We start from the raw sequence: 14,503 nt of genomic DNA, 5'->3' as shown, positions 1-14,503 counted from the left end.
CCATGGTGAATGATCTTATAGCGGCCATCAATAGACTGCTGGATATTTCTCCTCCAGCGGAGGAGGCAGCAGCACAGCAGGAGAAATTCCATTTCAGGTATCCCAAACGTAAATTGAGTACTTTTCTGGACCACGCTGACTTCAGAGAAGCAGTCCAGAAACACCATGCTTATCCAGATAAGCGTTTCTCCAAACGTCTTAAGGATACACGTTATCCCTTTCCCCCTGACGTGGTCAAACGCTGGACCCAGTGTCCAAAGGTGGACCCCCCAATCTCCAGGCTTGCGGCTAGATCCATAGTTGCAGTGGAAGATGGGGCTTCACTTAAAGATGCCAATGACAGACAGATGGACCTTTGGTTGAAATCTGTCTATGAAGCTATCGGCGCGTCGTTTGCTCCAGCATTCGCAGCCGTGTGGGCACTCCAAGCTATCTCAGCTGGTCTGGCGCAGGTGGACTCTGTCATACGTCCATCAGTGCCGCAAGTGGCGTCCTTGACCTCGCAAATGTCTGCGTTTGCGACTTACGCTATCAATGCGGTCTTGGACTCTACCAGCCGTACGTCAATGGCGTCCGCCAACTCTGTGGTTTTACGCAGAGCCTTATGGTTAAAGGAATGGAAAGCAGATTCTGCTTCCAAAAAATGCTTAACCAGTTTGCCATTATCTCAAGACAGACTGTTTGGTGAGCAATTGGCGGAAATCATTAAACAGTCCAAGGGTAAGGACTCTTCCTTACCCCAGCCCAGATCAAGCAAACCTCAACAGTGGAGGGGACAGTCGAGGTTTCGGTCCTTTCGAGGTTCGGGCAGGGCCCAATTCTCCTCGTCCAAAAGGACTCAGAAGGAGCAGAGGAGCTCAGATTCCTGGCGGACTCACTCACGCCCAAAGAAAGCAGCCGGAGGAACCGCTTCCAAGCCGGCTGCCTCATGACTTTCGGCCTCCTCTCTCCGCATCCTCGGTCGGTGGCAGGCTCTCCCGCTTTTGCGGCATTTGGCTGCCACAGGTCAAAGACCGGTGGGTAACAGACATTTTGTCTCACGGGTACCGGATAGAGTTCAGTTCTCGTCCTCCGCCTCGGTTCTTCAGAACTTCCCCACATCCCGACCGAGCCGATGCTCTTCTGCAGGCGGTGTGCTCTCTAAGGGCAGAAGGAGTGGTGATCCCTGTTCCTCTTCAGGAACGAGGTCAAGGTTTTTACTCCAATCTGTTTGTGGTGCCAAAAAGGACGGCTCTTTCCGTCCTGTTCTGGACCTAAAACTGCTCAACAAGCACGTGAAAACCAGGCGGTTCCGGATGGAATCTCTCCGCTCCGTCATTGCCTCGATGTCTCAAGGAGATTTCCTAGCATCAATAGACATCAAGGATGCTTATCTCCACGTGCCGATTGCTCCAGAGCACCAGCGTTTTCTACGCTTCGTTATAGGAGACGAACACCTTCAGTTCGTAGCCCTGCCATTTGGTCTAGCGACAGCCCCACGGGTTTTCACCAAGGTCATGGCAGCAGTGGTAGCAGTCTTGCATTCTCAGGGACACTCGGTGATCCCTTACTTGGACGATCTACTTGTCAAGGCACCCTCTCAAGAGGCATGCCAACACAGCCTGAACGTTGCGCTGGAGACTCTCCAGACTTTCGGGTGGATCATCAACTTTTCAAAATCAAATCTGTCACCGACCCAATCACTAACATATCTTGGCATGGAGTTTCATACTCTCTCAGCGATAGTGAAGCTTCCGATGGACAAGCAGCGTTCACTACAGACAGGGGTGCACTCTCTCCTTCAAGGCCAGTCGCACCCCTTAAGACGCCTCATGCACTTACTGGGGAAGATGGTGGCAGCAATGGAGGCGGTCCCGTTTGCGCAGTTTCATCTGCGCCCACTTCAATGGGACATTCTCCGCCAATGGGACGGGAAGTCGACGTCCTTAGACAGGAAAGTCTCCCTTTCCCAGACGGCCAAGGACTCTCTTCAATGGTGGCTTCTTCCCACCTCATTATCACAAGGAAGGTCCTTCCTACCCCCATCCTGGGCGGTGGTCACGACAGACGCGAGTCTGTCAGGGTGGGGAGCAGTTTTTCTCCACCACAGGGCTCAGGGTACGTGGACTCAGCAGGAGTCCACCCTTCAGATCAATGTTCTGGAAATCAGGGCAGTGTATCTTGCCCTACAAGCCTTCCAGCAGTGGCTGGAAGGAAAGCAGATCCGAATTCAGTCGGACAACTCCACAGCGGTGGCATACATCAACCACCAAGGCGGGACACGCAGTCGGCAAGCCTTCCAGGAAGTCCGGCGGATTCTGATGTGGGTGGAAGCCACGGCCTCCACCATATCCGCAGTTCACATCCCCGGCGTAGAAAACTGGGAAGCGGACTTCCTCAGTCGCCAGGGTATGGACGCAGGGGAATGGTCCCTTCACCCGGACGTGTTTCAGGAAATCTGTCGCCGCTGGGGAAGGCCGGACGTCGACCTAATGGCGTCCCGGCACAACAACAAGGTCCCAACTTTCATGGCACGGTCTCGCGATCACAGAGCTCTGGCGGCAGACGCCTTAGTGCAAGATTGGTCGCAGTTCCAGCTGCCCTATGTGTTTCCCCCTCTGGCACTCTTGCCCAGAGTGCTACGCAAGATCAGGTCCGATTGCCGCCGCGTCCTGCTCGTCGCCCCAGACTGGCCGAGGAGGTCGTGGTATCCGGATCTGTGGCATATCACGGTCGGCCAACCGTGGGCGCTACCAGACCGGCCAGACTTACTGTCACAAGGGCCGTTTTTCCATCTGAATTCTACGGCCCTGAACCTGACTGTGTGGCCATTGAGTCCTGGATACTAGCATCTTCAGGATTATCTCAAGGGGTCGTGGCCACCATGAGACAGGCTAGGAAGCCCACGTCTGCTAAGATCTACCACAGAACGTGGAAGATTTTCTTATCCTGGTGCTCGGCACAGGGAGTGTCCCCCTGGCCATTTGCATTGCCTACTTTTCTTTCCTTCCTGCAATCTGGTTTGGAAAAAGGCTTATCGCTCGGCTCCCTTAAAGGGCAAGTCTCAGCGCTATCGGTATTTTTTCAAAAGCGTCTAGCACGACTTCCTCAGGTACGCACGTTCCTGCAGGGGGTTTGTCACATCGCCCTCCATACAAACGGCCGTTAGATCCATGGGATCTGAACAGGGTACTAGTTGCTCTCCAGAAGCCGCCCTTCGAGCCTCTGAGGGATGTTTCACTTTCTCGACTCTCACAGAAAGTGGCCTTTCTGGTAGCGGTCACGTCTCTTCGGAGGGTGTCCGAGCTGGCAGCGCTGTCATCCAAAGCTCCCTTCCTGGTTTTTCACCAGGACAAGGTAGTGCTGCGCCCGATTCAGGAGTTTCTCCCTAAGGTGGTATCCTCTTTTCATCTCAATCAGGATATCTCCTTACCTTCCTTTTGTCCTCATCCAGTTCATCGGTATGAAAAGGATTTGCATTTGTTGGATCTCGTGAGAGCACTCAGAATCTACATTTCCCGCACGGCGCCCCTGCGCCGCTCGGATGCACTCTTTGTCCTTGTCGCTGGTAAGCGCAAAGGATCGCAGGCTTCCAAATCCACCCTGGCTCGATGGATCAAGGAACCAATTCTTGAAGCCTACCGTTCTGCTGGGCTTCCGGTTCCATCAGGGCTGAAGGCCCATTCTACCAGAGCCGTGGGTGCGTCCTGGGCATTACGACACCAGGCTACGGCTCAACAGGTGTGCCAGGCAGCTACCTGGTCGAGTCTGCACACTTTCACCAAACATTATCAGGTGCATACCTACGCTTCGGCGGACGCCAGCCTAGGTAGAAGAGTCCTGCAGGCGGCGGTTGCCTCCTCGTAGGGGAGGGCTGTTTTGCAGCTCTAACTTGAGGTATTAATTTACCCACCCAGGGACTGCTTTTGGACGTCCCAATCGTCTGGGTCTCCCAATGGAGCGCCGAAGAAGAAGGGAATTTTGTTACTTACCGTAAATTCCTTTTCTTCTAGCTCCAATTGGGAGACCCAGCACCCGCCCTGTTTCCTTCGGGATTTTTGTTTTTTTCGGGTACACATGTTGTTCATGTTGAACGGTTTCAGTTCTCCGATGTTACTTCGGATTGAATTTGTTTAAACCAGTTATTGGCTTTCCTCCTTCTTGCTTTAGCACTAAAACTGAGCAGCCCGTGATCCCACGGGGGGTGTATAGCCAGAAGGGGAGGGGCCTTACACTTTTTAGTGTAATGCTTTGTGTGGCCTCCGGAGGCAGTAGCTATACACCCAATCGTCTGGGTCTCCCAATTGGAGCTAGAAGAAAAGGAATTTACGGTAAGTAACAAAATTCCCTTCTTTCTTATTATTTTATATGATATACCAACACAAAGTAGCAAGTATTTGATAAATGTAAAGGAAATGACACATGGTTTACTAAATATTTTAAAAATATAAATCTAAAAATTGTGATATGCATTTGTTTTCAGCCCCCTGTAGTTTGATACACCTAAATAAAATCTTTACTAACAAATTCATTTCAGAAGTCACCTACTTACTAAATTGAGTCTGTATGTAACTTATTCTCAGTATAACTATAGCTGTTTTGTGAAGGCCTCAGAGGTGTGTTTGAGAATATTAGGGATCAAACAGCATCATGGAAATCAAGGAACACACCAGACAGGTCAGGGATAAAGTTGTGGAGAAGAGTAAAGCAGGGTTAGGTTATAAAAAAAAATATATATATATATCCCAAGCTCTGAGCATCTCACGAAGCACTGTTCAATAGATTATCCAAAACTGGAAGGATTTTGGCACAACTGCAAACCTACTAAGACATGGCTGCTCACCTAAACTGATATCAAAAGTATGGAGTTCACTAATTAGAGAAGCAGCCAAGAGATCCACAGCTCTGGTAGGAGAATCTGTCTACAGGACTTACGTGTGACTTTCACGAGGATCGCATCGCCCGGACCGGTTGGTGGCTCTCCTGACAGGAGTGTGTCAGCTGCATAGAAATACATGAACCTGACTTCCTCCTGTGAGAAGAGCTGCCGTCTGGGCGATGTGATGTGGTCCTTGCGCAGTCACATGCAAATGTGAGTCCAGTCTTAGTCGTATTTACCACAAATCTGGCCTTTATGGAAGAGCAGCAAGAAGAAAACCATTTTTGAAAGCAAACCTTAAGAAGGTTCAGTTTGTGAAAGGACAATGTCCCTAAACATAATGCCAGAGTTACAATGGAAGGTTTAGATCAAAGCATATTTTTGTGTGTGAATGGCTCAGTCAAAGTCCAGACTTAAATCCCATTGGGTATCTGTCGCAAGACATGAAAATGGCTGACCACAGACTCCTCCATTTAATCTCATTGAGCCAGAGCTATTTTGCAAAGAAGAGTGCGCAAAAATGTCATTCTGCAATTGAGCAAATCTAGAAGAGATATCCCCCAAAAGACGTGCAACCGTAATTGCAGGGAAAGGTGGTCCTGCAAAGTATTGACTCAGGGGGGCTGAATACAAATGCAAGTCATAATTTTCAGATCGTGTATCATTTCTCTTACATTTTACAAATACTTGCTGCTAGTCTTTGTATCTAATATATAAAGCTGAATGTGTGTGTGTGTGTGTGTATGTCCGGGATTGGCATCTATACCGTCGCAGCTACAGCCACAAAATTTTGCACACTCACACGTCTGGACCCGAGAGCGTCATAGGCTATGTTTTGAGGGGAAATTTTAACCCCGCGCTTTAGTTATTCACCAAAAACACTGCCTCCATTAAAGCGAATGGAGCTGGGAGCCACAGTGCAGCCAGAACTTCAGAAGAATGCGCAGCCACGCCCTTATATGGAATGTTGGCTTGTCACAATGCAGCCAGGGAAAGAGGCAGACACAGACAGAGAAAGAGGCAGACACAGACAGGGTAAGAAACAGACCTAGACAGGGTAAGAGACAGACACAAAGAGACAGACACAGACAAAGAGACAGACTGACAGGGAAAGAGACAGAGACAGACACAGGGTAACCGACAGACAGGGAAAGAAAGGGAAAGAGACAGACAGGGTAAGAGACAGGTAAAGAGACAGACAAAGAGCCAGACACAGGGAAAGAGACAGAGGGAAGAGACAAACGGAAAGAGAGGGAAAGAGACAGACAGGGAAAGAGACAGACAGAGAAAGTGACAGAGATAGATAGACAGACAGAGAAAGAGACAGACAGTCAGAGACAGACAGGGAAAGAGACAGACAGACATAGAGAGAGAGAGAGAGACAGAGATATATATACAGAGGGGGAGACAGACAGAGAATGGGAGAGAAACAGAGAGACAGTTACTATCCCGGGCGTTAATATATTCTACTAGCTGTACTACCCAGCTTCGCCCGGGTTAATAACTGCTGTTAACAAAATATAATGTATTAACATTCCCGGGATAGAACATATAAATAGAATATATTAACGCCCGGGATAGTAACTGTCTCTCTGTTTCTCTCCCATTCTCTGTCTGTCTCCCCCTCTGTATATCTCTCTGTCTCTCTATCTTTGTCTGTCTCTTTCCCTGTCTGTCTCTGACTGTCTCTGTCTCTTTCTCCGTCTGTCTCAATCTCTTTCCCTGTCTGTCTGTCTCTCTTTCCTTGTCTGTCTATCTATCTCTGTCTCTTTCCCTCTCTTTCCCTGTCTGTCTCTTTCCCTGTCAGTCTGTCTCTTTGTCTGTGTCTGTCTCTTTGTGTCTGTTTCTTACCCTGTGTATGTCGGTTTCTTTCCCTGTCTGTGTCTGCCTCTTTCCCTGGCTGCATTGTGACACGGCAACATTCCATATAAGGGCGTGGCTGCGCATTTTTCTGAACTTCTGGCTGAACTGTGGCTCCCAGCTCCATTCGCTTTAATGGAGGCAGGTTTTTTGGCGAATAACTGTAAAGAGCGGGGTTAAAATTTCCCCTCGAAACATAGCCTATGACGCTCTCGGGGTCCAGAAGTGTGAGTGTGCAACATTTTGTGGCTGTAGCTGCGACGGTGTGGATGCCAATCCCGGACATACACACACACATTCAGCTTTATATATTAGATTTATACATTCTATCCCGGGAATGTTAATACATTCTATTTTGTTAACAACAGTTATTAACCCGGGCGAAGCCGGATAGTACAGCTAGTGTCACATAAAATACATTTGTGATTGTTGGTGTAACGTGAAAAAATGTGGAAACGTTCATGAGGGATGAATACTTTTTCAAGGCACTGTGTATACCTACATATATAGATATACATATTCAGTATATGCATCATTTATTACATAAATTTCTGATTTTTTTCAGTGTGCAGAGAAAACACATTACAGAAGGGGGGGTACTTATAAAGCGGGACTTTTCACCACGAAAGAGCAACTAAATGTGAAGGGCTGGTTGCAGAGCGCCATTTGTAGGCAGCGGCTGTAGGAGCCGGGCTCATTCTCAGTGATATTAGGAAACAGAACACAACGTGTAATCCCGAGCCTGTGTACACTGAATAGAATAATCTCTACATAAAACAGAGCAGCTGAAGAGCTGGCAATCTCACTGCCGCTTGTTGCATAGCAACCAAATGAGCATGAGGAGACGGTAGGCCCGGCCTCGCCGACTGATTGTATTAGCACCAAGTGGAACAAAAAAACAATTTGGAACAATTTCTCATCAAAAAGACAATAGAACAGAGGAGGAAGGCTACAGACTACAGGGCTATTAATGGGCTAATATATGGAAATATCTGCCACTAATACAGCACAGTTCAAGGAGTCCCAATGTTATCTGGATTGGATAATCTAGAAGACGTTACATGTATTGCAGACTCTTCGGTTACAACAGCATCCATCATAGATTGGGGACATGTCTGTGACTATTCGTGATTTGGCTGTAAAAAATCCCCCCAAAAAACAAGATCACAGTCATGTTGTAAGCAAGTCTCAATCCCATGTAGATTTTACATCATGGTCTATGGTGATACTGTTACTTGCAACCAAAAATCCAACAGTTTTGTTTCTTTTGGTGACCGTTGCATTTCATCACCAAATTTCAGAGTTTCCTTCTTGGGTGAATTACTTGCACTGAGTACGGTTGAGAAAAGACAAAAAGTCCATCAAGTTCAGCTGAAGGAAGGGAAATGATAAAGGGAATGGGGGGGGGGGGTACAACAACAATGCATGATCCACTCCGCCCGAAAATAACCTTTCCTCCTGATCCCAATTATCAATCCACTGGAGAAAATGTTTAGAAAAGAACTTAATACATTTTGATTATTTATCTTTATCCATGGATAAAGAATGTGTACATAGATAGTATGCTGCCATGTATAGTCTATGGCTATGCCTCATGGAAACGAGATCAGTGGTGCTCCATTGTGCTCACACTTTGTGTTCGCCCTGAAGAGCACTGTGGCTCAGTGGTTAGCATTGTTGCTTTGCAGCTCTGGAGACCTGGGTTCAAATCCCACCAAGGAAACGTTTGCAAGGAGTTTGCATGTTCTCTGATTGTTTGCGTGGATTTTCCTCTGCGTACTCCTTTCTGTTTTCCCCCACTCTCCAAAAACAAACGGGAAATTGATGAAGTATCTGTAAAGCGCTGCAGAATATGTTGGTGCTATATAAGCAGTGTATAATAATTATAAAGAACCTGGAAAGACCTTTGGTAGCTTTTGTTCTAGTCGACCAGGCAAAGTTCAACGTAGGAATTAATTACTTTCTGTACTTTGTTTATATGTGACTTCTTATGCAATATCTAATATGTACAGGAGAGCAAAGTGTCGCCTGATAGCTCTTTGCCCTTGTGTTTGGAGACGTATCCTCTGCTCTACTTACACCTGCTTATTCATTAACTTAATGTTTCTCTCTTTCTAGATAGCCGACCTCCAGCTCCATAAACTTGATGAACTGGACTGCTTGATCCGAGGCCTCCTCTATGTGGATTCTGTTGGCTTTAATGGTCGTCCAGAATGCTACTACTTTGACAATCCAACGAACCCAGAACAATGTCAGAAGAAGCCATATTGCCTTGATAATCCTTATCCTATGTTGCTGGTTAATATAGGTTCAGGAGTCAGCATCCTTGCAGTATATTCTAAAGACAACTATAAAAGGGTCACTGGGACCAGGTAAAGGTCTTGTTAACCTTTAGAGATCTTACATTCATTTATATGACTCATCACAACCAGCCAGGATATAGGGAAGGCACATGGGGCATTTACCCGCTTGGCCCTCTAGCACATGATGACATATGTGGAACCATCATTCATCTTCTTTGATGGCCATTTGGTAAGACCTGTGGAGGCTTAAGATTACAGAGGTTGCTAAATTCGTCAGCGACTCATTCTCTTTAGTTATAAGGTTGTCGCTGACCCTATAACTGTCATATACTTTTGTGCAGAAGGCCATACTTGTATGGGGTGCTCATCCAGGGTCTGATGGGGTCCCAGAGGTAAAATGGGAGACAATAATATTTTTTTTTACAAAGGGACCCAAACAACCTTGGGTTGAGTCTACGTAGCAACTTCATTTGCAACACTTGTTGTGCGACCAAAGTTTGCTTGGTGCCGCAGCTACATCACAATGCAGTACAAGTGAATATGGTGGCATTGCCACCACAAGAAGTCCAACCGTGTCAGATTTTTTCGTGGCTTGCTTGTTGTTGAACCCTTGTGGTCCCAATGAGACCACATTCACTTGTATTGTTCTGTGATGTAGCAGCGACACATAATGAACTTTGGTCACCCGGCAGAAGTCGTGGCAAAGTCGCTGTGGATCCCCAACCTCAACCTTACCCTGGATATTATCTGACATAAGAGTCCTCTAGGCAATAATTCATGTATAATCTGTTTTTGTTTTTAGCTATTATGTTCACAGAATTTTATAGAGTATTATGATTACAGGAATATTTATAGCTGCATATAAGTTACGCACGTGACTAGCAGGGTTTTCCTATTACCTGGTAAACCCCCAGAAGATGTTACAACACACAGGGGACACAGGTCACAATACAACGGAGGTCCCTGCTGCTAGAGAGAGGGGTGAGGGGGCACCTCCTAAACTCACCTCAATATGACTCCAGAGCTCCCTAGCGTCCCTATACGGGTTCTTTCAACCTGTTGGCGATCAGGATACCTTATACCCTCAGCTGGCTCTAAATTCACCCTGGCTAGTGAGCAGGCCGACAAGATCACTAGAATCACCACTACAATACAGAGACATGAGGGAAGGAATACAAACAGGGGAAATAGACATGCAAGGAAAAACTCTCCAGGCGGCTTCAGTGCAGCAAACACCACAGCTGCACACAACACAACAGACTTCTTCCAGAGCAGACTCCTTCCATAGTGGACCACATAGAAATTAGGGATTCAGTTTCTATCACAGGCATCATGTGATCAGATCACATGACTTAAATAGAGCAGGGGAGTGATCCCAATAAGCCACACCTGAGACTGGCAGCTACAGCCAGCAGTCAGGCAGGAAAGAAGCTTAACCCTTACAAAACCACAAGTGAGGAGATGTTCTCAAATAACAGTAGTGAACCTGCCAGCAGCAAGATGCTATGACCTTCTCACACCAGATTCACTCGGGTCTCCTTCAAGCGAGATACACTCATGACAATATACCGCAGCCAGTGTATGAGATGGTTGTCAGAAATATAGTCCTAGTAGGGTGGGATTATATTCTACTATTTAACTAAATCCTGCTAGAAGATGTAAAAAATAAATAAAGTGAAAAGCAGATTTTCCTGCCGTTCTACTTCTAGACCTTCTTTGAGATCTATGGGACTCGCGGTCATGGGAGGTTAACCTGACAGTTGTCACTCTTTTTACGCTTTGTTTAGTGACCTACAAGTCTAAAGCTACACCACTAATGTACAGCACAGCTGCACCAATATATATACGATGCCTATAGATTTGTGTGACCATTAATTATATTTCTATGTCCGGTTTTCAGTTTGGGAGGAGGAACATTCCTTGGCCTCTGCTGCTTGCTGACAGGTTGTGAAACGTTTGAGGAAGCTTTGGAAATGGCGGCAAAAGGAGACAGCACTAATGTTGATAAACTGGTGAAAGATATCTATGGAGGGGACTATGAGCGTTTCAGCCTTCAGGGCTCTGCCGTTGCCTCTAGGTAAGTTTTATTGCTCTCACTTAATGTAAATATTATCCGTATATGTGACAGATAAAATAATAATTTCAGGGAATAAATCATAACCTCATATCACCTGATGCAATGATTTCCCCAAGCTAAAACAGCTGACTGCAGCAGGTCAGGCTCCCGGAGACACCCACAATGGGGTGATTGCCACAGGCGGCCGTGTTGGGAGAAGGTCGCGTCTTTAAAGAGGATCTGTCTCCAGTTCAAAACTGACCCATTTTTTATTCATTTTTTTATTTTTTTTTTCTAATTCTTTCTTTTTTAGACTTGTTTTTTTTTTTTTTTATTCCCACTGCTGAATATTGCCGAATCTAGAACACGTGAAAAATTTGACCTGATTACGGCCAGAAAATAAGAATAGTATTGCATTCATTTGCAATGTTCTTTTCTGTCCATGCAAAAATACCTGGCACTCGCCATACATATGTAATTTTTGGCCACTGTTCTCCTGAATCTGGCATTGTGGGTTTTATTATTTCTTTTTTCTTTCTTTTTTTTTTGTATCTGCACCTCTTTGTTATTGAGATATGATCCTTTTTTTTCTAAAATACCCATAGAAAAGTGTTGAGGATCAAATCCCCTTGGTTAACAAGACTGGTTTTATATACAGTGTTTCCACCCATATCCTGTCCATCACCATTAACTTGAGAACGGCAGCAGCTATAGGTATAGAAGTGGTGTCTAGGTATTGTAAATTAGCCATGCGCTACGCAATGAAACCACTTATAGCGCCACGTGGTGGAAAACAACAGAGTTAGCATTTTCATCTCGAAAACGGAACGAGATAAAGAAAAAAAAGTGAATTAAAAATTAAATTAAAATTTTCATTTTTTTTTGTTCAAGAATAAATGTGGATTGTTGTTCATGGATAAATATACGATATCCCCTGAAAATAAGCCCTAGGGTGTCTTTTAGAGCAAAATATAATATACAGTGGGGAAAAAAAGTATTTAGTCAGTTCTCCCACTTAAAAAGATGAGAGGCTTGTAATTGCCATCATGGGTAGAACACAACTATGAGAGACAAAATGAGAAATCCAGAAAATCACCTTGTCTGACTTGGCAAAATTTGTTTTTAAAAAAATTATGGTGGAAAATAAGTATTTGATCAATAACAAAAGTTCATCATCTCAATATTTTGTTATATATCCTTTGTCGGCAATGACTTAGGTCAAACGTTTTCTGTAAGTCTTCCCAAGTTTGGCACACACTGTTTGTGGTATGTTGGCCCATTCCTCCATGCAGATTTCCTCTAGAGCAGTGATATTTTTGGCCTGACACTGGGTAACATGGACTTTCAACTCCCTCCAAAGGTTTTCTATGGGGTTGGGATCTGGAGACTGGCTAGGACACTCCTGGACCTTCATATGCTTCTTACGAAGCCACTCCTTCGTTGCCCTGGCGGTGTGCTTGGGATCATTATCATGCTGAAAGACCCAGCCACATTTCATCTTCAATGACCTTGCTGATGGACGGAGGGTTGCACTCAAAATCTCACAATACATGGCCCCATCCATTCTTTCATGTACATGGATCAATCTTCCTTGTCCCTTTGCAGAGAAATAGTCCCAAAGCATGATGTTGCCACCACCATGCTTCACAGTAGGTATGGTGTTCTTTGGATGCAACTCAGCATTCTGTCTCTTCTAAACATGACGAGTTGTGTTTCTACCAAACAGTTCTACTTTGATTTTCATCAGACCATATGATATTCTCCCAATACTCTTCTGGATAATCCAAATGCTCTCTAGCAAACTTTAGACGGGCCCGGAAATGTACTGGCTTAAGCAGGGGAACACATCTGGTACTGCAGAATCTGAGTCCCTGGTGGCATAGTATGTTACTGATGGTAGCCTTTGGTACAGTGGTTCCAGCTCTATGCAGGTCATTCATTAGGTCTCCCTGTGTGGTTCTGGGATTTTTGCACACCATTCTTGTGATCAGTTTGATGCACGGGGTGAGATCTTGCGTGGAGCCTCAGATTGAGGGAGATTATCAGTGGTCTTGTATGTCATCTATTTTCTTATTATTGCTCCCAGAGTTGATTTCATCACACCGAGCTCCTAGCCTATTGCAGATTCAGTCTTCCTAGCCTTGTTCAGGGCTACAATATTGTTTCTGGTGTCCTTCGACAGCTCTTTGGTCTTCACCATAGTGGAGTTTAGAGTGTGACTGTTTGAGGTTGTGGACAGGTGTCTTTTATACTGATAACAAGTTCAAACAGGGGCCATTACTACAGGTAATGAGTGGAGGACAGAGGAGCCTCTTAAAAAAGAAGTTACAGGTCTGTGAGAGACAGAAATCTTGCATGTTTTTAGGTGACTAAATACTTATTTTCCACCATAATTTGCAAAAAAAAATTTGCCAAATCAGACAAGGTGATTTTCTGGATTTGTTTTCTCATTTTGTCTCTCATAGTTGTGGTCTACCTATGATGTCAATTACAGGCCTCTCATCTTTTTAAGTGGGAAAACTTGACCAATTGGTGGCTGACTAAATACTTTTTCCCCCACAATAAGACACAGTCTTATTTTCAGGGAAACACGGTATTTATGACTAGTGACAGGTCCTTTTTTTTTAAGAGTTTCCGACCTAGTTTTCAAAGCTGATACCCACTTGTGATCACCACTTCCGTCCGTCCCTTTCAAGCTTCACATAGTTAAGTAGCAATATGAGTACACAAGAATGAAGGTAACATGAGCCCTGTCCATTGACAACAATTTGTATGTTAGTGGAAATAAATCATGCCTGTGACGTTTCTATACATAATGACACTTTTCTCCTTGATGTCCTCCTAAAAGCTTTGGCCACATGATGAGCAAAGAAAAAAGAGACACCATAAGTAAGGAGGACTTGGCAAGAGCTACCCTGGTTACCATTACAAACAACATAGGATCCATTGCCCGAATGTGCGCCCTCAATGAGGTAATGATCACATTTCTTCACCTATTCAAATGGGATTTACAAACTGGTTTGGTGAACACTGAATTACTGTGACACCTGTTCCTCTATATGCAGTATATACCCTCCCAGATAGTTGAATTGTTCTCCTGACATGTCTATTTTCCTAAATTCTTGTAAAGCACCCTCCCCCACACACCACACGGTGCATCTTTTCTCATAGTTATGCATTGTCTGGTCCCTCTATTATTCCTCCTAGATGTGTATGAATTCATTGACAATTGGGTATTTTTATTGTCCATGTTAGTGGGCACCCGGGGCCACTGAAATCTTTTGTATCCTCAAATGTTCCCTTTGGATTCACAATGTCAAGTTTTATGTAAGCCAGGATGGAATCATAACCAAACACTTGGGAGGATCAACAACACGAATGCTTGACCACCATTCAAGTAAATAGTCATACAGTGAGGATAAATTG

The 14,503-nt window shown here is 45.2% G+C and overlaps 1 protein-coding gene across 2 annotated transcripts in view; it reads left to right on the top strand.

The window, feature by feature from the left end:
- Positions 1–14,503, top strand: part of PANK1 (pantothenate kinase 1) — a 104,529-nt gene that overhangs the window by 62,892 nt on the left and 27,134 nt on the right. For both annotated transcript variants that reach the window (XM_075348744.1, XM_075348745.1), the window contains exons 3-5: positions 8,837–9,090; positions 10,922–11,098; positions 13,926–14,049. In XM_075348744.1, the coding sequence (XP_075204859.1) occupies positions 8,837–9,090; positions 10,922–11,098; positions 13,926–14,049 (555 nt within the window). The remainder of the gene's footprint in view (positions 1–8,836; positions 9,091–10,921; positions 11,099–13,925; positions 14,050–14,503) is intronic.

This window comes from Anomaloglossus baeobatrachus, chromosome 5 (assembly GCF_048569485.1).
Source record: "Anomaloglossus baeobatrachus isolate aAnoBae1 chromosome 5, aAnoBae1.hap1, whole genome shotgun sequence".
Lineage (NCBI taxonomy): Eukaryota > Metazoa > Chordata > Amphibia > Anura > Aromobatidae > Anomaloglossus > Anomaloglossus baeobatrachus.
The sequence above is the reverse complement of the archived record's forward strand: the minus strand, read 5'-3'. Positions and strand labels throughout refer to the sequence as shown.